Below are 22,148 nucleotides of genomic sequence, written 5' to 3' on the forward strand. Positions count from 1 at the left end.
ATCTCTGTTTGTGGGAAAAAAAGGACGTAAATTTTGTTTGGGTACGGCGTTGCATGACCGCGCAATTGTCAGTTAAAATCGCGCAGTGCCAAGTTGAAAAAAGTGGCCTGGACGTTAAGAAGGAAAATCCTCCGGTCTTAAAGTGGTTAACATCCTGCTACCCAGGGCCAAGTCTTTTTTTTTTTTTGTTTCACATATTTCAAACTCAACTTGATTTCTTGTAACCCACTAACCCTAATCCCCCCCCCCTTTTCCCTTTACCATTCCATTCCTATGTTCCGCTCCTTCTCCTACCTCTCTATTTACATTTACAGGACCCCAGTCTTTAGTCGCCCCCCTAAGCCGTCCATATTTCTATATATTCTTTAGTCCTTTTGAAATCTGCCCATTGTCTCCATTTATTAGAAAAACTATCTACTTGTTCCTCATCTCTGCTACTCAGGTATTCCATGTTGTATATACAGTAAACCCCTGCTCCATTGCGGTTCAGTTTTTGCGGTCCCGGTATATTGCGGTTTTTTTTATGTTATTTTACTATATAAATCATTAAATATTAAATATTTTTGTGTTTTCCATAGCTCTTGCTATGTCTCTCAGTATCTTTTATGTGTTTAAATGAGTTTCTATTGTTTAAAAGTGTGTTTAAAGACCTTAAAATGCTTTTACACGTACAGTGACAGTAAAAAAAAAACATGCCTATAATGCATTTTAATAGGGTTTTTCTATTTCAGGGATTTTCACTTTTCGCGGCTGGGTCCGGAACGTAACCCCTGCAATGGAGGGGGGTTTACTGTATATTCAGTTCTACGACACCACTGTCTTAAGGTGGGACCTTCTGTCTCTAACCATTTTTTGTCCCTTTTGCTACATTCAACAGGTTTGGGGCGATCGTATTTCTATACTGCTTTAGGGGTCTGTCTGTTCTATGGAACAGACATGTTGCATGCCTGAAAATGTCCGGGCATGTTCCTAATGAGACGACAGACGTCCTGCAGTATTTCCCCCAGATCGGGACCAGGGCATCACTGAGCTCCTGAACAGACTGAGGTGCAACCTGGCGGCGTCGGATGAACCGAAACATAATGTCCCAGAGGTGTTCTACTGGATTTAGGTCAAGCGAGCATTGGGGTTATTCAATAATATCAATTCCTTCATTCTCTAGGAACTGGCGGTGGAGAACAAAGGTGGAGCTGATTAAATCAGTGGAATGGGTTGGGTAAGGGCTTAGGAGAAAGTGGGGATATCGGAACAGATGGGGTAAGTGAGTGGTACAAAGAGGAAGCAGAGTCACAGCTATTGGGGTGACTGGCGAACAGAGGAGGGGAGCAGGAGGAGCACAGGTGGGTGGGGGGCCCTGAAAAAAGGTACAGAACAGGTGGATGTGGAAAATAGATCCAAGAGAGGGATTGGGATGAAGAAACCTCAAGAGCACAGGTGGATAGGGAAAGTGGTTGTGGGAACACTGAAAGGGAGTTTAGGATGAATAGAGGTGGAATTAACCCCGAAATAAGAGTGGGGGCACAGGTGTGTGTGGAGGAACACAGAAATAGGGTTCTGGAAGAGAAGGTATTGGAGCACAGGTGTGTGGAGGATCAAAGAAAAGGGGTTCAGGGAGAGTAAAGTGGAGCACAGCTTGGTGGGGCGCACACTGAAAGGGGGATGAATAGGTCAACTCCTTACTAGTGTTTGGGAAGAGTGTAGAACAATCTGCAGATTCTGCACCCCTTGTTCCTATCCAACCCCTTTTGCTCTCTACCCCACTAAACACTGAGAAGTGGTTTTGGGTGAACAGGGGTGGGAAGAACACCAAAAATAAGAGTGGGGGCACAAGTGTGTGTGGGGGAACACTGAAATAATGTTCTGGAAAAGAGGTTGGGGGAGTGGAGCACGTGTGTGGAGCATCAAAGAAAAGGGGTTCAGGAAGTTGTAAAGTGGAGCACAGGTGGGTGGGGAACTGCACTAAACTAGTGTTCAGGAGGAGTGGGGAGCAATCTGCACCCCTTGTTCCTGTCCAACTTCTTTTGCTCTCTGGCCCACTATGCTCCATCTGGCTGCCCCCCCCCCCCCACAGACACTGCACTCATCTGCCACCTCCACTATCACCCCACAGACAAAGCTCCCCCGCTTCTATTGAACCGACATTAGGCTTGCTCCCTCTATTGCTTTATTCACTCAGCAGCTCCATTGTACTATGTTTCACTTGCCAACACCTACCCCTTCCCTTTGCTGCATCGTTTGATGGAAATGAAAATTATCAACCTACTGTGGACTGAATTCAAAGACCCCCAAAATCAAAGTGAAAAATTGATGCAGCAGGCTAGTCCATTTTGCTGAAATTTTATTGCAGCAACTCAAAATGGTACTCCACGTCTGGACCGGGTGATGTTAAAGAACACTAAGAGCAAAAGGGGCTGAAAACTAGATCTCAAGTGGGAGCGCACCCCCTATTGGGTAGAGGGATAGCCCTTCCTTCTAACCCCAGTGTAGGATGTGGTTTCAGTGGGACCCAACCCCATTAAGAGGCGACTTCACCGCAATCTGATGAGACCCTGCGTGTTAAGTGGCGATTGCTAAGTCAAACCAGCCAGATATAGAGAAGAGCAAGACTCCAGGGATGTTCCACCTGTACTAGAAATCCCCAATAATTGGTACATGCCTCCACTCGCACTACAGGTCTTGAAAAAGGAAGTCCCAATACAATTCTGACGGACTGTTAGGACCAAGTTCACCTACTGGTGGCATTGTGGTGCTCTGGACTAATTGCTGCAGTTCCAGTGTCCACCAGCAGGTGTCTCCTAGAAGCCTGCAGGTTTCAGTGATCAGCTTCACCTGGTTTCAGCTGCTAGGTGGCCATATAAGGTTGCTCCCACTAGCACACGGCGCGTCAGTGTTTTGGCTGCTCCTGCCTTGTACCCTGTTTGTCGTTCTGCTGCCTGACTCTGATTTACTCCTGATCTTGCTCCTGCCCTGTACCTAGTACCTTGCTGCCTTGTTCCCTGTTATTTCTTTCTCCGTTTTGTTTTTTCCTACCCACCCGCTTCTCCAATTTTCCCCTGCCTTGCACATTTCACATTTGTATATATTTGTATATTTAGTTAGTTGTTTAGTTTGCTGCATTTATTGCTTTGCTGGTGTGTAGTTATCTTACATCCACTGTAAATAAATATCACTTAAAAGATATATACATATGGTCTGGTCCCAGTTTCTTTGTGTAGCTACAGTACATATATCTGGTTATCTCCTGTGCTGACTTCTGACATGGACAGTCCAGAAGCTTGCTGAGCTTCTACAATATGCTCATTTTTGTTGAGCTTTGACTTTGTGTTGAGCTTGGATTGTGTGTTCATTGTCCACCGTTCCGCGTTGTATCCAGCCCACATGTATGCAGTACTTCTCAGCTCAACATGCCTGCACATCACTGCCAGACAGTGGTGTGAAACGGGCACATAGGAGACATTTTGCCTTGTCTATGGGGTGGGACTGGGCTGGACTAGCCACCCAACGCAGTCCCACTGCATCTGGTGTGAATATACCCTTTAGTGGTAAAAAATTGGAGTTCACAGATACTGTGAATAATGTTGTGAGCTATAGGTGTAATGGTTAGAAAAATTATATCTATGCAAAACAGTGTTCATTTTGGCAGCAAATTTCAATTTAGTTTTAGTCTTAGTCTTAGGACTAAAATGGCATTTTAGTTTTAGTCCCACTTTAGTCTTCTGCAAGTGTTTTAGTTTTAGTCTTATTTAGTCGACTAAAACTCCAGTACATTTTAGTCGACTAAAACTCATTTTAGTCATCTATAATCGAATGGGTGTAGTTCAATTGTAATTTGTAATGCATTATTTAAGCATTTCTCCACAATTTCCAAACTCATTATATACTACTGCTGGTCCTGGAGTGAAAAATCTAATATGTTATTATTTATGGTATTAAGCTTTGAGCATGCACCAGTGTTAATTTTGGCAGCAAATTTCGATTTAATTTTAGTTATAGTCTCTTGACTAAAATGCCATTTTAGTTTTAGTCGTATTTTAGTCATCTGAATTGTTTTAGTTTTAGTCGTATTTTAGTAGACTAAAATTGTATTAATTTAGTCGACGAAAACGTTTTAGTCGGTTTTAGTCGACGAAATTAACACTGATGCAAAAGGGAATAGCTGATTTTTGGTTCACAAGGACATTAGCTTCACATGAGTTTTGCAAGTAGGTATGATGAAAGGATACTTATGAAATTACAGGATGCAACTGTAAAGTATTGCAGTAAATTGCACTCTATATACTGAAAAAAGAAGCTCTTTTTACTAATAGGGCTACACCGTAAATACACAGCTAACTGTGCTGTTAAATGAAATCATTCCTTCTCAAAACACCATCTCACCATCTCTCTCCCAGTGCTAAGAAGGAGGTACAGGGAAGAGCAGGAAGGCCGCCAGTAGTTTGGCAGGTAAGCTGCCTCCCTTTTGCCAGAGAACACCTAAATGGATTGTGCCTTTTTATCTGTTTGCCATAGCAAAAGATGAAGGAACAAAAAGACTAAAAAAGTACATTAAAAAAAAGCACCCGTCATACCAAACTATAATAAATTCATTAATAATTGAAAGCATGGGCCACCATTTCTTCAAAAATCCTGTCAATTGGAGAACCAAAGCTCTCACATGTCAGACTCTAGTGAGGATTTTGACTACTGAATACATTAAGTCCATGGCAGGAATATCATGGCCCATTGAAATATTCCATTTCACCCATTTATGATGACCTAATGTGGTTCTTCTGTCATTTCTTTAAAATTAAACATCAGCAGCTACAAAAACTGTAGTTGCTAACAAAGTTTTACTGTGGGAACCCAGCTGTGACTCCTTGCGGTTTCACAGTTGGCTGCCCACTGCGCATGCATGAGCCGCGCTGCACTATGTGAATGGTTTTGTGACCTTCTGGGATCTGTGACATATCCCAGAAGGTTGCGGAGGGGGGGGGGGGGTTGAACTTCCACTCGGACCACCTAGGCAAAACTAGGTACCTACTCACCCCCCAAAGAAAATTTTCTAAATATGACAGAAGAGGGGGAAGGAGAAAGAAGAGTGGAACTCCCCTTTTGGATGATATTAAACCCTCAGTTTTTAAACACTCTCTGCAGCTGATTTAATCACTTACTGAGTATGTCGTTTCTTCTTTTAATCCTTGCCTATGTTCCAGTTTAAGCTTGTGCCATGAACACTACCTCTATTTTTCTGTTTCAGAGTAGTTCCTTTCTCTTGCAGTGTCCTATGGAGCCATCCTTGCATGCAGAAAGTAAAGTTATGTCCTCCTACACTGTGCATCGTGAAACACCACAGCCCCAAAAATGGCCACGCACTACACTGCTTCTCCACCTTCCCTCTTTTCTCCAAGCTAACCATCAGACTGGAGATTGCAAAGTCCATTGTTAACTCATTTCTGGTATAGCACCCTCCTCCTCCTTTTAGGCTGCTAGGTTAAATTTTGTTTTTTGGCTCCTTTGTAGTGAGTGGAGCAGTTATTGATTGCTTTGGTCTGTTAAGGGTTTCCTGATCTGAGATTGATTCCCCCCACCTGCCTCTGAAAAAAAGCTTCCAGAGTATAGGGCAGGGAGATTCAAATGATCAGTTAAATATTTATCATACATCAGCCAATCCCAGGTAGGAGGTGTCAAGAAGGTAACTGTGCAGGAGGCTGGAACAGAACATGCTTTTACCTCAAGGGAGGGTTCCAGTCCTCTTGGGGCTAATGCCCCTGGAGGCAGTTATACTAAGATAATAATTTTCAGTTTGGGCTTCAGCAGCTGAGGGCCTGGGGAAGATTGCTTGAGGGTTAAAATATTCTGGAGGGCACTGCATTGAAGTCCTGGTCTGGAGAAGGTTCTTGTTATCTGCCTCAATGAAGATCTACCTGTGGGTGCCGGGTGGCAGACAGCTTCTGGAACATTGTGAGTAAGGGCCTTGTTGGGGAACTAAGAGCCAGATATGGCTATATAGACTGCTGTTGTTGAGTCCTAGATATAGTGGCCATCCCCTGCTTCCTCCAGAAAGCTGCTATTAAAAAATTAGAGAGAAGTTTGTCCTCCCAAACATTGTTACTGATCGTTTTGGAGCAGTAACCCTAAATCCCTCTCCTGTTAAAGTTCTTCAGCAATACATTTTAAAAAGGCATCCCTTGGACTGAGCCTATATTGTTGGTGTGCGTGGGACTGTGTTTGTGTGACTGGCAGCCTCTGTACTACTTGGGAGAACCAGGGATAGGCGCTACACTGTGAAGACAGGAAGTTCAGGAAAGAAGAACTTAGAGAACAGAAGCCAGCTGCATTGAAAGCTTCAAAGTTGGGGTAAGAATTTTATAGAATTTTATAGAAATGAAAAAACAATGAGGGTTTATTATTACTTTAACACAAACCTCTATAGAGAGAAAATAGATGCTGCTATTACTGACCTCCTTCTAAACATGATAGTTGCCTGGCTGCCTCTAGTTTCAAAGCTTTTTGAGTTGCTGACCTGGAATAAGTATAAAGTGATTAAAGTCAGAACTTCTTATCTCCTTTGGGAGCAGGCACTCGTGGCGTAACAGTGACCCAAGGGACCATCTTGAGCCAGGGTGCTCAGGGACCGGGCATTGCTGGTCCATGGTGTGAGGATGATTGGGTCCTTTGTTAGGACCTGATTTAGTCTAACCATACTATTAGGTAACATACACAGGCCCTGTATCTACAGTCTTCCCCTATGGATGCCGTACTTACTGGTTGGAAAAGTGGTTCTAACAATTCCATTGTGAGACCATCTACAATACTGGGATAGTTATATACTACTTGGGCTGGTGTGTGTTGTAAGGATTTATACCTAGTCAGCAATAATTAGTTGTGACCGCCTCCGCTTCATATGGTCCTGACACCTGCCCTGGGAGACGTGATGTCCTATTCATGATTTTATGGGAACACATTGCCTTGAAGGTCTCTCTGGCCCTGAAGAAGCCTTGGGCGAAACGCATCGGCTCTATGAGGACCTACAGGCTATGCTCAATAGAGACAATATTGTTGGCAATTTGGTATTTTGTATCGGTGTTTCCTTAGGAAACATGTGAATTTATATGTACTGTATATGTATGCATATGCAATTTTTCTTTTTTATGTCGTCATGACTCAATAAATAGGTTTTCATAAAAAAATACATATGTTCTATTTGTGATCATCCCTCCTTTCATGGCCCTGAAAATCTCGCAGTTTTTTGGTACTTTGGTTGTTGAACTTCCTATTATAATTTTTCCCAGTCAATTGTCAGCCAGGTAACTGACATGCTCAGAAGGAGGTCAGCAATAGCAGCCTCCATATTTTTCTTAGTACAGGTTTTCTTTAGAGCTCATTCACACTATTCGCAAAAGAAAATGACCAGTTCAGTTTAGTGCTCATTACCTTCCGACTTTGAGTGGCGGTGCCATGTATTTTATAGTGTAGGTTACTGTTTTTTTTTTTTAAACTTTATTAAAATGTTACAAAGTGTATCACTAACATCTGTAGTGGCTATGTTTGGGCATACCATAGGATATTAAAGCTATGTTTGGATGGAGATGGTTGGCTGCCAAACCCGCTCTCCCCCGCCCCCCCCCCCCCAAAAAAAAACAGTATTTCTCTACAGAACAGCACATTTCCCCATATTTTATCCCTTAAACTTGACGACCGCCCGCTGCAGTTTTACTGCGGCAGGCTGGCTTGGCTGTGCGAGCCAACGTAGTACTACATTGGCCGCGCGTGGTGCTGGGGGGGCCCCCGGCAGTATACTCCCACCCCTACTAGAGATGTCGATACATGGGGCCGGCGGCCGCGATTGCAATCGGCCACCCACAATCACAAGCCCCTTCCCCCACAGTTAGTAAACACTCCCCTAGGCTCACATTTAACCACTTGCCGACCGCCCGCCACCTTTTTACTGCCACCAAAACCACATGAACTCCAGTCACGTAGTACTACGTGACTGGATGCAGCCGAGCCACCCTGCCGCAGTAAAAAGGCGATTGCCGCTGCCCTCCCGCGATCGTCCGGGAAACCGAGAGAAGACCCGCTTGCTTATGTAAACAAAGCAGGCGGAAGAAAGCTCTATTTGTGGGGAAAAAGGACATCAATTTTATTTTGGTACAGTGTTGCACGACCGCGCAATATTCAGTTAAAGTAACGCAGTGTGGAATCGCAAAAAATGGCCTGGTCATTAAGGGGGAAAATCCTTCCGGTCCAGAACTGGTTAAACCCTTGATCACCCACTAAGTTAACCCCTTCCCTGCCAGTGTCATTATTACAGTAACAGTGCATATTTTTAGCACTGATTACTGTAGTAATGTCACTGGTCCCCCATAAAGTGTCAAAAAGGTCAGTTAGGGGTCTGATCTGTCCACTGCAATGCCACAGTCCTGCTAAAAATCGCAGATCGCTGCCATTACTAGTAATAAAAATAAATAAATAAAAATGACATAAATCTTTCCCCTAGTTTGGAGACTCGATAACTTTTGCGCAAACCAATCAAAAGACGCTTATTGCAGTTTTTTTCACCAAAAATATGTCGCAGAATACAAATTGGCCTAAAAGGATGAAAAAATAATTTTAGTTTATAGCGCAAAAAATAAAATTCGCAGAGGTGATCAAATGCCACCAAAAGAAAGCTCTATTTGTGGGAAAAAAAGGACATCAATTTTATTTTGGTACAGTGTCGCACAACTGCGCAATTTTCCGTTAAAGTAACGCAGTGCCAAATCGTAAAAAATGGCCTGGTCATTAAGGGGCAATACCTTCCGGTCCAGAACTGGTTAAAGATGCAGCAAAATACTTGTTGTCCCTGTAAAAATGCATTCAGTTCCTAATGTTGGGTGGTGTTCTTTAGCCAAGGGGGAGAAGTGAGAGGGCAGATAAGACTGCTTGAGATAATAATTTAGAGGGCACAGGACCTGTATTTGTGACAGGATAAACCTCACTTGCCGTAAAGTAGGAATTGCAGGAATTATGCTTGCAAAAAAGTATACTGCAAGCATAATCGCTTATCAAACTGTAAAATTTTCATAGCTGTCCCAATGATTTTTTTTTTCTCCATATCAGAGAAAGCCCTACAGAGCATTTTACAACCCCTAAAACCCCTACCCAACTTTGGTACAAATGCAAATTTATAATTTTTTTTTCTTTTACTTAGAATTTCAAACATGCTTCTTAAGAAACATACTAGGTTTATAAAGATGAGCCCAATAACTTGAAGTGGTATTAAACCCAAAACAGACTCCATGGCAGTATACGTATCGGGTTTAGCCCCGCCTCCAAACCTACCCTATAGGACATCCACTCCCATAAATCTTTGCACCTGTTCAGCACACGTGTTCCTTTTTTGTCCTCCAAAGGATTACCTGTATCCTTCCTGAAAGCGGATCCCAGGAGATGGATGACTCTACCATTCGGGTATTGAGTATTCTCCAATAAGCCCCAGCTGCTGCGGGGTATGGAGTGGGGTGAGGATTTCGTTATATGCAGCCCTTGGCCGAAAAACCCAGCTGCTGCGGGTGGCCTTCTCCCCAAAATATGAAGTCCAGTGTTTGTTCCATCCATCCCTGGTGGCTAGCGGTTCGGCGGTCTGTGAGTACCCCTTATGGTTTATTTACTCCATGGCAGCTGTTTGTATTTTTAAATTGCAGGCTGTGTGCCTTACCTGGACTTTCTCCTGTTTCCCTGGTGGCTAGTGCTCCAGGGCCGGTTAGCGTCTTACTTCCTGACCGGCCGCCGTTTTTTTGCTACTGCGCATGCGAGAACGCCTCCGGAACGAGGCTTGGTTCTCGCGCATGCGCAGTAGCGTTGCTGCGCATGTGCAGTAGATTTTTACAGCGCTGGGTGGTAGAGATAGTGGCAGTGATCCCATTTTGGCCCAACAGGCCCTGGTTCTCTCTTCTGACACTTCTCAGTGTTCAAGATCCAATCCCGCTGCCCATCAGATCGGATCTGTTATTTTAGGGGTCTGTACTCCATCTGTGCCCTGCTCGTCTACACTTGAAGGTGTGGCTGTTGAGAGGAGGAGACTGAAAACTTTAGGTTGTCCTGAAGAGGCAATTTCTACTCTACTAAGTGCCAGATGAGACTCGACAAATAAAGTATACCAAAGGATTTGGGCAAGATTTTCCTCACATCTGGCTGCAAGGCCTGATCCTCAGTCTTCTATTAAAATCCAGGCTGTACTGAGTTTCTTACAATCTGGTTTAGATCTCCCTCTTTCGGTGAGCTCTCTCAGAGTCCAAGTTTCAGCCATCTCAGCCTTTATGGGAATTTCTTGGGCCAGTCATACTTTGGTACGTCAGTTCTTTAAGGGAGCAGTTAGAATCAGACCTCAGAGGAAGCCAAGATTTCCCAAATGGGACCTCCCTCTGGTGCTGGATTTCTTAGCACATCGCATTCAAGATAAGTCTGAGTCTCTTACCATCAAAGAGCTGACTCTGGTTACGGCCTTCCTGGTAGCCGTGACTTCGGCAAAAAGAGTGTCTGAAATTGGGGCCTTGGGAGCACAAGAGCCTTTTCTGACCTTTTTTCCAGACAGAGTGGTACTTATTCCTATGTTGGATGCAAGACCGAAAGTTACCTCTGTCTTTCATGAGAATGATGAGATTGCGTTGCCTACCTTCAGGCAGGAGGAAGGCTCTCCAGTCCACCCATTGGACGTAGGTGGTTGCATCAAGAAATATCTGGATGCCACGGTTTCCTTACGAAAGTCGGAATATCTTTTTGTCGCCTTTTATGGGAAAAATAAAGGCTCAAGAACTTCTTCAAGATCAATTTCCTCCTGGATCATTCAGGCCATTCAATGGGCTTACAGGGCAAAGGGCTTGACCCCTCCAGTGGCGGTTACGGCTCACTCGACTAGGAGTGTTTCCACTTCCTGGGCAGTCTCCAGACACGTCGCTCCTGATGTAATCTGTAGAGCAGCATCCTGGTCTTCCATAAATACCTTTTTGTCCCATTATTGTGTTGAGCCAGCGGCTCTTTCTTCTGTTAATTTTGGTTTACAAGTCCTGTCAGTTGAGTAAAAAGAGTAAACTTTTTGTTCAGCACCTGCCCATCCTGTTTGTGTAGTTATTTCACGATACGCATGCTGCCATGGAGTCTGTCAGGAAAATGGAAAATTTATATCAAATACTTACCGTAATTTTCCTTTCCTGATGGACTCCATGGCAGCAGGAGTTCCCTCCCGGCTTATGTGGAGGATAGTTACAGAACACGTGTGCTGAACAGGTGCAAAGATTTATGGGAGTGGATGTCCTATAGGGTAGGTTTGGAGGCGGAGCTAAACCCGATACGTACACTGCCATGGAGTCCATCAGGAAAGTATTTGATATAAATTTTCCATTATATTGCAGCTTACCAATCGTTAGATGTGGTAGCTGCATTCATTTTTTGTTTTTTTTGGGTTTTTTTAGGCTTTTTTCCCTGTGTTTTCCCCTGGTGATCTTGCCAGTAACACACCTACTGTATTAAAGTGCCTATACCCTGGATGAATGGACACCTTTGGACAGTAGCATTGTCAGTCTGGGGAAGGGGAGTGTTAGATGTACTTGCAGACTAATGGGTCATACATACTATACAATTGTCTTTAGATTTTTTCCTTTAGATTTACCAAAACCATATAATATGAGGTAAAATCTAAACACTTTCAATTTGTATGCAATCAGTCAGGCCCCTGCACTACATAGTTGAAGGTAGATCTAAAGGAAATCTAACAACAAAAGTATTATAGTGTGTATCCAGCTTTAGACTTAGACCTAAATACACTAGGTAATTGAAGCCAAACTCCAACTCACAGTTTATAATCAGTTACAGCAAACAGTTTTTTAACTAATTGGATAAATGGTTTGTCTCATCCCTGTAAACTGAAACAGAACAGGATCACCAGATGAAAATAGAAGAAAGAAAGCCTAAAAAAAGAAAACAAATGCAGCCATCACATGTAAGAATTGGTAAGTTGCAATATAATAAATGTTTCCTTTTGGGTTTAATACTGCTTCCTTTGCCCTTAGTAACATTGATGTTCACATGTAATGTATACAAATTTCTACCTGATGTCAGAGAGGTCACATTTATTTCCAGCGATGGCCATAACAATGTTCTCTGGACCATGTTCTTTCAGCTCCTTCACCCATTTCTTCAGTGTATGGAACGAGTCCTGTGTACATATTAGAGCAATACATATTCATTACCTCTTGTTTGATGGTTCCTCAAAACATCTACTGTATTTTATCAAATCTTGTATGTATTACTGCATACTAAAACAAAGACTTTGACAGTACTTAAACATGTGCTCTTCAAAGCGATTCTCACATAAATGCTTCAAAAGCTGTATGTCATTTGCCATAATTGAAACCACTGGTTGGACCCATACCAGTGTTTTCTTGTGAAATTATTTTTAGGACTTCCAGTTTTTTGAAGCCTATCAGTGTACAAGATTGCTCTGCTTTTGACTGCATTTGTCAGTCAATTTTTACAAAAAAGGTCAGAATATTTTTGATTTTATCAGTACTAGCTGGATTTTTGCTCCCCTCGGCTTTACAGGGGAAATAGTAAATGTTTCTTTCAAATTTCCAATAAAAATATATGAGTTATGGTGGCGCTCAACACTCTCCCAGTTCCTCTGATATTGAGAAGAACACAATAGAAGGTAAGTACAGGTGGTAGAATGACAGCAGGACCAATGCACTAATACTTGCACATTGCACTGTTGGCTTTTTTTATTTTTTAAGCAAACTTTATTGAAGTTTTACACAGTGACATTTCATTAAAACAGAGTTCCAGCCTGGGGGGAAAAAATTAAGTCTGCAGCTAAAAATACTGTAGCTGCTGATTCTTAATATAAGGACACTTACCTGTCCAGAGAGCCCGCGATGTCGGCACCTGAAGTCGACCCGTCCATTGGCTCTGGGTGCAGGCGTCGGCATCCTTACTACAGGAACACAGCCTGCTTCCTACTTTCTCAATGGTCCCGCTGTCCTCTGGGACCTCTGTGTGTCTCCCAGAAGGCAGCGGGGGGAGGGAGGAGAGGCCGCAAATGATGTAGGTTGCCGTAGGTTTTGACAGGTATCTACTCCCCCCCCCCCCCCCGAAGGGTGCCAAATGTGGCACCAGAGGAGGGGAGAAAGAAGTAAAGCAGAGCTTCCATATTTGGGTGGAACCCTGCTTTAAGTTCTGTTGACCTCAGTGAGGTTTGAGGTTTTGGACTGCCTTGCATCAAACTGAAAGAGGCCTGCCGTACTTATTTCAGTGCACACCATGGCTATAGGGTGATGTGAACTATCCTGATAGAACACAAGCCATTTTCCTTGTCTTACAGTGGGATTGTGCTTGGTAAGGCTGCCCAGTGCAGCCCCACCACACCTGGTTTAAATGGGTGCAAAAGGACCACTTCACTTTTACTGAATATAAGATTCATCTTTTTGTAAATATACCCCAGTGTTCGAGTATAACAAAAGGCATATTTTTTTTTTTTGTTTAGTTTTGGATGAAGCAAAGAAATATTAGAATGGCTGTCAGGTTTTTATTGCAGTCTATGTCACCATTAGGAAGATTTATCCTCTCTATTTGTCTTGTTTACCATTATCATAGAAAGTGAACATAAAAGAAAATACTAACCTTTGGGATGTCCCCAAAACAAAGAGAAAGCAGAAATCATCCAATGAGGACACTAGTTCTGGTGACCCTGGTGACAATAAAGAATTCTCTTACTTTAGAGCAGGGGTCTCCAAACTATGGCCCTCCAGTTGTTTAGGAACTACAATTCCCATCATGCCTAGTCATGTCTGTGAATGTCAGAGTTTTACAAGGCCTCATGGGATGTGTAGTTCTGCAACAGCTGGAGGGCCTAAAGAGTGGGGAACAAGCCACACGCAAAATCTATCAGCCGTTACAGTTTGTTCTCCCACTAAGGACGGCCAGGAAGAACTGGAACCGTCCCAACCAAGCCATCCATCTATGAAGACCTCAGTCAGTGAGGCAGAGAGAGATGAGTCACTTTGTCCTTGTGATGCCTTTGTAGAACCTGTAGAGTCTCCTGCAAAGCAAGAGGAGCTTCTTTAAGCACCTCTAGAGAGAGCGCATTCTAATTTCTTATTCCTAATGGAAATAAGAGGCAACATTTTGGATGAGTGGAGCAAGGTCCCTGGTGACCAAAAGGAATTCCCTTACTTTAGAGCAGGGGTCTCCAAACTATGGCCCTCCAGTTTCCATCATGCCTAGTCATGTCTGTGAATGTCAGTGTTTTACAATGCCTCATGGGACGTGTAGTTCCGCAACAGCTGGAGGGCCGTAGTTTGAAGATCCCTGCTTTAGAGGCATTTCCTCTCACTTCCTGTTTTGGCTATGGGACAAGAAGTGAAGGGAAATCTCCCTGATGGGACACAGATGAAAAAAAAACACATGTTGAGGTTTTTGCACTCCCTTACTCTATCCAAAAAAAAGAGATTTGGCTTTAGTTCTACTTTCAGGACAATGATACAGCACTAGAATCATAAAGGTTTGCAATCTGAGTCAGGGAAGTGTGAGAACCAGAGAATGACACCTTGTACTAAGTTGATTCATACAGTGTACCTGGATTTAGAAGTGCCTACATGTAGTGTATTAACACAGACAAGCTGTACAGGTTGCTTCTTTATTCACTGCACATCAGCATGCAACTAACTTCAGCCACACCCAGCTCCCAGACATATACATAATTGTAACATTTTGCAGACAGCAACTTAACCCGTTGCTTACCATACTACATTCCCTCCTCTCTTTGAATAAAACATAACATGCACAACGTATTAATAAGATTAACAAAATGCATGGATGAACAACTAAAAATTTAACCTATAAACTCCTGACTATACACATAGTCCTTAAGGTAGGCCGGTGGATTTGTTGCTCGTTTTTCTCTTGGCCATTCCGATGTGGATGGTTGTGGATTGAAGTCTGGATCACTGGCAGTATCATCACTACTCTTTGCCTGTTCGCCATCTTCCGATAATTGACCTTCTGACTCAATAAATTTCTTCACAAATGAGGAATTACGCACTTTTGTGTGTCCATCTAAATCCTCTAAAACCACTTGAGTACCTCTTTTCTCCTTTACAACATAAGGCTCAGGTTCAAAGGACGGAGCCAGTTTGTTAAACCGATCACTTTGAAGCAACACCTTATCACCCTGTTGAAGGCCACTAGGTTGACAATGGCGGCGGTGGTTTGCATACTGTTCAGCCCGGATCTTCCTTTCCTCATCAATATGCCGAAAAGGTTTCTGACTTGTAGGAGGACCCCCAATGTCTGGCAATTTTGTCCTGAATTTGCGACCACAAAGAAGTTCCGCAGGACTAACGCCAGTGACAGTATGCGGAGTTGTGCGATAAGCCAAAATAAAACGCCACAGTTCCTTTTTCCAGTCTCTTCTCTCTAAATGAGGAATCCGCAAAGCTTTCAGCAAGGTTCGATTCTGGCGTTCCACTTCCCCGTTAGCCTGTGGCCAGTATGGAGTTGTACGATGATGTTCAATAGCATTTGATTTCAGATAATCCTGAAATTCCTGAGAAGTAAATTGGGCACCATTATCACTCACAATCCGTTTAGGCAACCCATGAGATGCAAAAATGCTCTCCAACCCCTCAATTACAGTTGATGATGTAGCTTTAGTGAGAACTACCACCTCTTGCCACCTTGAATAATAGTCCACAACAACTAAAAGATGGTGTCCAGATGGAATGTCGCACAGATCAATGGCTAAATCTTCCCATGGTCCCTCAGGTAGAACAGTGTGAGTTACTGGTTCTGGTTTAGGTTTGCTGCCCACCAACTGACATGCTCGACATGAAGAAACCAAACGTTCCACATCCTTGTCAATTCCTGGCCACCAGACTTTCTCACGTAATCTTTGTTTGGTGCGTACAATGCCTTGATGGCCCTCATGGGCTAAATGTAATGTACGTTTCCGTAAATCTTTAGGCATCACAATACGATTGCCACGTAGAACTAGTTGTCCTGCAATACTCAGCTCTTGTTTGATTCTGTGATAGCTTGGGTCACAATCCACCCAAACCCCTTGTCTTACACATTTTCTCAACCGAGCAATTTCCGGATCCACAGATGACAATTCTTCAACCACCCGCGGTGTCAATGCCTGAGGCATGGCGTTAGTAGCCACAAAACGAATGTACTCTTCTGCCAGGTTATGAACAGGTGCAGAAGACTGAGGCAATCTGGAAAGTGCATCTGCCGCATTAGTCGGTCCAGGTCTGTACCGCACTGTAAAGCGATATGGTAACAACCTGAGAACCCATCTCTCAATTCTGGCGGATGGTTTTGAGCGTGGCGAATATATCACTTCCAGAGGCTTGTGGTCTGTGATGATTTCAAAATCAAGGCCGTAGAGATAGGTGTGAAACCTTTCACATCCCCAAACAACAGCCAAAGCTTCTTTCTCGGTCTGAGAATAACGTCTCTCTACATCAGTGAGGGATCTGCTTGCATACTGAATAGGCCTGTAATCGCCTGTGCATTGTCTCTGAACCAAGATGGCGCCTAACCCCACAGGGCTAGCATCGACAATAACTTGGGTGTGTGCAGTAGGATTGAAATAAGCCAAAGTTGTGGCGCAAGTCAGCCGTCTCTTAAGTTCATCAAATGCACCTTGTTCCAAAAAGCCCTACTTCCATGGGACTGCTTTGCGAGTCAACACTCTCAAAGGTTCACTGACAGTCGCCATATCTGGAATAAACTTGGCACAGTAATTCACTAGCCCAAGAAAACTGCGTACTTCTGCAGGGTTTTCAGGATTTCTGGCATCAGACACAGCTTTAATTTTACAGTCCTCCGGACCAATGCCCCTGTCAGACAGCACATGGCCCATAAAAGTCATTTTATTCATTTGAAATGTGCATTTCTTCTCATTTAATGTTAACCCTTTCTCCTTCAAGCGATTTAGCACTGCACGGAGACGTTCGTCGTGCTCCTGTGTGTTTGTTCCCCACACAATTATATCATCAGAAATGTTATGCGTGCCTTCACAACCATGTAGCACTTGCTGAATCACATGTTGATAGGCCTCCGGTGCGGACGATACGCCAAACATCAACCTCTTGTATCTAAAAAGACCTTTATGGCTTGCAAATGTAGTGATGACTCTAGATGCTGGGGTCAATTCAATCTGATGATAACCCCATTTCAAATCCAGTTTACTGAAGACACTTGCCCCATTCATTGCATGCAGAACATCTTCAATAGTGGGAATTGGATGTCTCTCTCTCTGCACAGCTTGGTTAGCACATCTCATGTCCACACAAATCCGAATATCTGTGCCCTTTGGTACAACAACTAACGGCGATACCCACGGAGTGGGCCCTTCCACAGGTTCAATAATGTCAAGGTCTAGCAGCTCTGCCAGTTTGTGCTCAACAGGTGATCTCAGGCTATAAGGAAGTCTGCGTACTGGCTGTGCAATAGGCTTTACATGTGGATCAATGTGAAGCTCCAACTGAAAATCCTTTAATTTTCCAAACCCAGAGAAGCAATCTTTAAATTCCTCTTTCAATGCAGAAATAGCAGGAGACACCATATTCACTCTTGCGCTGCCTACATCACGGCCAATCTGTAACACCCCTAGTGCCATTGCGGTTTGACGACCAAGCAGAGGCGACCCTGTGCCATCTACAACATAGAATTCGGTGTGCAATGGAGGACCAGTCTCATGTGTTTGAACAGAGGTATAAAATTTGCCTTTAAGTTGCAGTGGTGTACTGGAGCCATAAGTATAAATCTGTTTAGTGGTGTTACACAATTTAAGGTGATTTTCTCTGCCATTAAGCCTGTGCCAAGAAGCCAAGTCCATAACATTGCATGTAGCTCCAGAGTCAATCAACACTGACACATCTGTATTTCCAATCTTAATGGTTAATGTCCCAGCTTGCAGAGAACACAGGGAGAATATAAATTCACAGTCAGGAGCACTCTCTTTATCCTCAGCTATAACATTTACTTGGGCAGATTGTCCTTTGGTTTTGTTATGTCTGGTTGTACTTCTACACACAGCTGCAAAATGACCTGTCTTTCCACAAGCAAAGCACATTTTATTCTGTACCACAGTGCAGTCCTGACTTGTGTGTCCCGCCCTGCCACATTTATTGCAGGTGATATGTAAAGTCCTCTTTGGAAAACTCTTTCCTACTCCAGATATTCCTATTATTATAGGTAGGTTTGGAGACTGTATTGACAGATGCAGTGTTCTTGGTTTCAATATGCAGAGCCTGGAGCTCAGACAGTTCAATGGCTCTTGCAATCTCCTGCAGACTAGTAAGTGTGAGACTAGGTTCTCTCAATTATCTCCTCCTGAGGTGCACAGATGTGCATTTCTCTATGACCTGATCTCTGATTATCTCCTCAGTTACAGTCCCAAAATCACAAGACTTTGCCAGATATTTCAGCCTAGTCACATAACTGTCTGTGGTTTCTCCCAGTTCTTGCACAGCCTGTCTAAACTTAGATCTTTCATAGGGAATATTTTTCTTTGGCTCAAAGTACTCATGGCTGTCTCATAGTCTGAATCTTCCCCTGTTGCTCCCAGGGTTTCAAAAATGTCCTGAACTTGAGGTCCAGCTAGATGCAGCAGCATGGCTCTCTTCTGAGCAGGTGCAGTCACTCCTGTGGCTATAACATAGAGCTGAAATCCCTTCTTCCACTTGTCCCAGCGCTGTGAGAGACTAGTGTGGTCTCCAGACACATCAAACGGTCCGATAGCCGGTAAATCCAGAAAGCTAGCCATCCTCGTCGCCAAAATGTAGTGTATTAACACAGACAAGCTGTACAGGTTGCTTCTTTATTTACTGCACATCAGCATGCAACTAACTTCAGCCACACCCAGCTCCCAGACATATACATAATTGTAACATTTTGCAGACAGCAACTTAACCCGTTGCTTACCATACTACACTACATCCATAGCTGAAAGAGAAAAAGTGAACCAAAATCACACTAATCCTTATCTAAAACTGGGCAATTGGTTCAAATCATGCTGGAACATGTCACCTACACACTCCATATTACACTTCATTATGAAACAAGTTGCCCAGGATGCAACACACAACCTGGTATATACCTTTGTGATAAGGTCCCATAGTAAAAACATTAGTGCCCCCCCCCCCCCCCCCCCAAGGCAATTCCTCTAGTGATATAGAATCCAATTGCTTTTGTAGTGACCTCATAGTTACAAACTACATATACATTTAATTTAGCAAATGCTATTACTATCTGCAAAATCCTTTTTTTGCAGCGAGACGGTGCTGGGAACCCAATGATGTTGGGCCTTATAGCAGTTAAATGGGTTTCTATAGCTTGAAGTCTAATGAATTGTACCTGCTTTGTAATATCATATACAATAACAGCAGCTGCCGAGCCTCGGTAGTACATTGGTGCCAGTGAATGGAACTGTAAAGACATCAAAAGGCAGTGAGTTACATAATACATAGTCAATCATTTTGGTAAGAAAACAGCCTATTCACATTTATTGTAATAACAGCAGACCGCATGCAATCTTGAATTTCTTTGCAATATCATAAATCTGGGGCAATTTATTTGGACCTGTTGTGCTTATACTCATTGAACACATGGGTTTCAGCTTGTATAAAAACAATGTGTACAACAAGCTGTTTTAAAGCATTTTCACGATTTTCAGCCAGCTTCCAGCAGCCTTCTTGAAGTCTGTGGGCTTGTGCATACCACCAGCTGCATTATACTAGCACCAATGGCGTGTGCTGTGTATGGTGTAAATTTGTTGTAATGAGGCATTGCACTCTTTACTTTTTTTTAAATTTTAATATAATGTCACAAAATTGCAATTCATTCATCTTTATGCACTGCAGTATGTTGCAATGTGATGTAGTGTACTGAAGAAACGTAGAGTATGTCCTACTTTTATTCAGTGCAGTAGTGTAAACTGAACCTATAGAACTCAAGGCAAATTGCCATAAGATTGCATAAAACAAGACTGTCCAGAGCAACCCAATGCATATGATCTCAATGGGTCCTTTAATGCATCCTTTAACTCCATCTTGGACATGTTAAAGTGTATGTATATACTAACCAGGTAATATTAAAGTGATATGGTATGTATACGTGATCTGGCTCTTCCGGGTAGGAGGCACGCATGCGTGCTGCTGGCGGCTCGCTCCCTCTGTGCTCACACGCACTGCAGGAGCCAAGCGGTGGTTACTGCGGACTCGATGTCCGCCGACACCTGCTGATCATCAAGCAGAGAAGCAGAATGGCGGTTCACCTATGTAAACAAGGCAGATCGCCGTTCTGACTGGAGGGAAGGCATGGATCCTGTGTCTCTGCAAAGTAAGGACTAGGATTCATGTCTTCCCTTAGTAAAAGCATCTCTCACAGTGCAGTAAAACACTGGTTCGGCACACAGTTAACCCTTTGATCACCCTTGATTTTAACCCCCTTCCCTGCCAGTGTTATTAGTACAGTGGCAGTGCATCTTTTTTAGCACTGATCACTGTACTAGTGTCACTGTTCCCCAAAAAGTGTCAGTTAGTGTCATATTGCTGTCCGACTTTAAGTTGCTGATCGCCGCCATTACTAGTAAAAAAAAAAAAAAAATATAACAATATCATATAGTTTGTAGATGCTACCAATCAATATACATTTTTTGGGCTTTTTTTTTTACCAAAAGTATATAGCAGAATACATATTGGCCTAAATTTATGAATAAATTCGATTTTTTTTCATTTTTTTTTATTGGATAGATTTTTATAGCAGAAAGTAAAATAAAAAATTGTTTTTTTTTTTTTTTTAATTGTTGGTCTTTTTTTTGTTTCTAGCACAAACAAAAAAAAAAGACGCACAGGTGATCAAATACCACCAAAAGAAAGCTCTATTTGTGGGAAAAAAGGACATAAATGTTATTTGGGTACAGCGTTGCATGACCGCACAATTGTCCTTTAAATCAGCGCAGTGCTGTATCACATAAATTGGCCTGGTCAGGAAGGGAGGTAATTCTTCTGGAGGTCAAGTGGTTAAAGGATACATTTTTTTTTTTTGGTTAACATAAAAATAGGTTCTATTTACCTGCTCTGTGCAATGATATTGCACAGAAAGGTCCCTTACCTTCTCTTCTGGCAGTCCCCCATCAGAGCATCCTGTTCCCTCCACCCCTGAGTGCCTCCTTAGCAAGCCGGGTGCTATGAAGGCACCCGTGTATGTGCGCTTCCAAGCTGGGCTGTGTGCATCCATAAGACACACACAACGCCGTTAACCACTTCTGGACCGGAAGGATTTGCCCCCTAATGACCAGGCCATTTTTTGTGATTCGGCACTGCGTTACTTTAACAGACAATTGCGCAGTCGTGCAATATTGTACCTAAAAAATTTGATGTCCTTTTTTCCCCACAAATAGAGCTTTCTTTTGATGGTATTTGATCACCTCTGCTATTTTTATTTTTTGCGCTATAAACAAAAATAGAGCAACAATTCTGAAAAAAAAAAACAATATTTTTCACATTCTGCTATATAACATTCCCCCCAAAAAAATTAAAAATCAAAAATTTTTAACATTTTAGGCCAATTTGTTGTCTGCTACATATTTTTGGTAAAAAATTTGCAATACGCGTATTTTGATTGGTTTGCGCAAAAGTTATTGCGTCTACAAACTAGGGGAAATATTTATGTCATTTTTATTGTTTCTTTTTCTTTCTTACTAGTAATGGTGGCGATCTGCAATTTTTTGCAGGACTGCGACATTGTGGTGGACAGATCAGACCCCTAACTGACATTTTTGACACTTTTGGGGGGCCAGTGACATTACTGCAGTAATCAGTGCTAAAAATATGCATTGTTACTGTAATAATGACACTGGCAGGGAAGGGGTTAACACAGTGGATGATCAAATTTATAAAAAAAAAAAAAAAAAAAAAAAAAACACACAAATCATTTTTAGAAAGTACCTGTGGAATTAAAAGATATTACTGTTGATTTTCTATGTTCCACGATAGTTGTGCATATGTTTAATAAAGCATATTTTCAATAAAAATGGGCACTAAAAATAATATGGTACAAGTGCAATAAAAAGTTTTCATAGTACAGTCATTCATACATGCAAAATTAATTGCTACAAAAAATGC

At 42.7% G+C, this 22,148-nt stretch overlaps 1 protein-coding gene across 1 annotated transcript in view; it reads right to left on the reverse strand.

Moving 5' to 3' along the window:
* Positions 1–22,148, reverse strand: part of RAB31 (RAB31, member RAS oncogene family) — a 74,142-nt gene that overhangs the window by 18,833 nt on the left and 33,161 nt on the right. Inside the window, exons 4-5 of the mRNA XM_082258520.1 lie at positions 19,378–19,449; positions 12,069–12,175 (exon numbers count right to left, since the gene is read on the reverse strand). Coding sequence (XP_082114646.1) covers positions 12,069–12,175; positions 19,378–19,449 — 179 coding nt within the window. The remainder of the gene's footprint in view (positions 1–12,068; positions 12,176–19,377; positions 19,450–22,148) is intronic.

This window comes from Pelophylax lessonae (genome assembly GCF_965119305.1).
Source record: "Pelophylax lessonae genome assembly, chromosome: 5".
Taxonomy (NCBI): domain Eukaryota; kingdom Metazoa; phylum Chordata; class Amphibia; order Anura; family Ranidae; genus Pelophylax; species Pelophylax lessonae.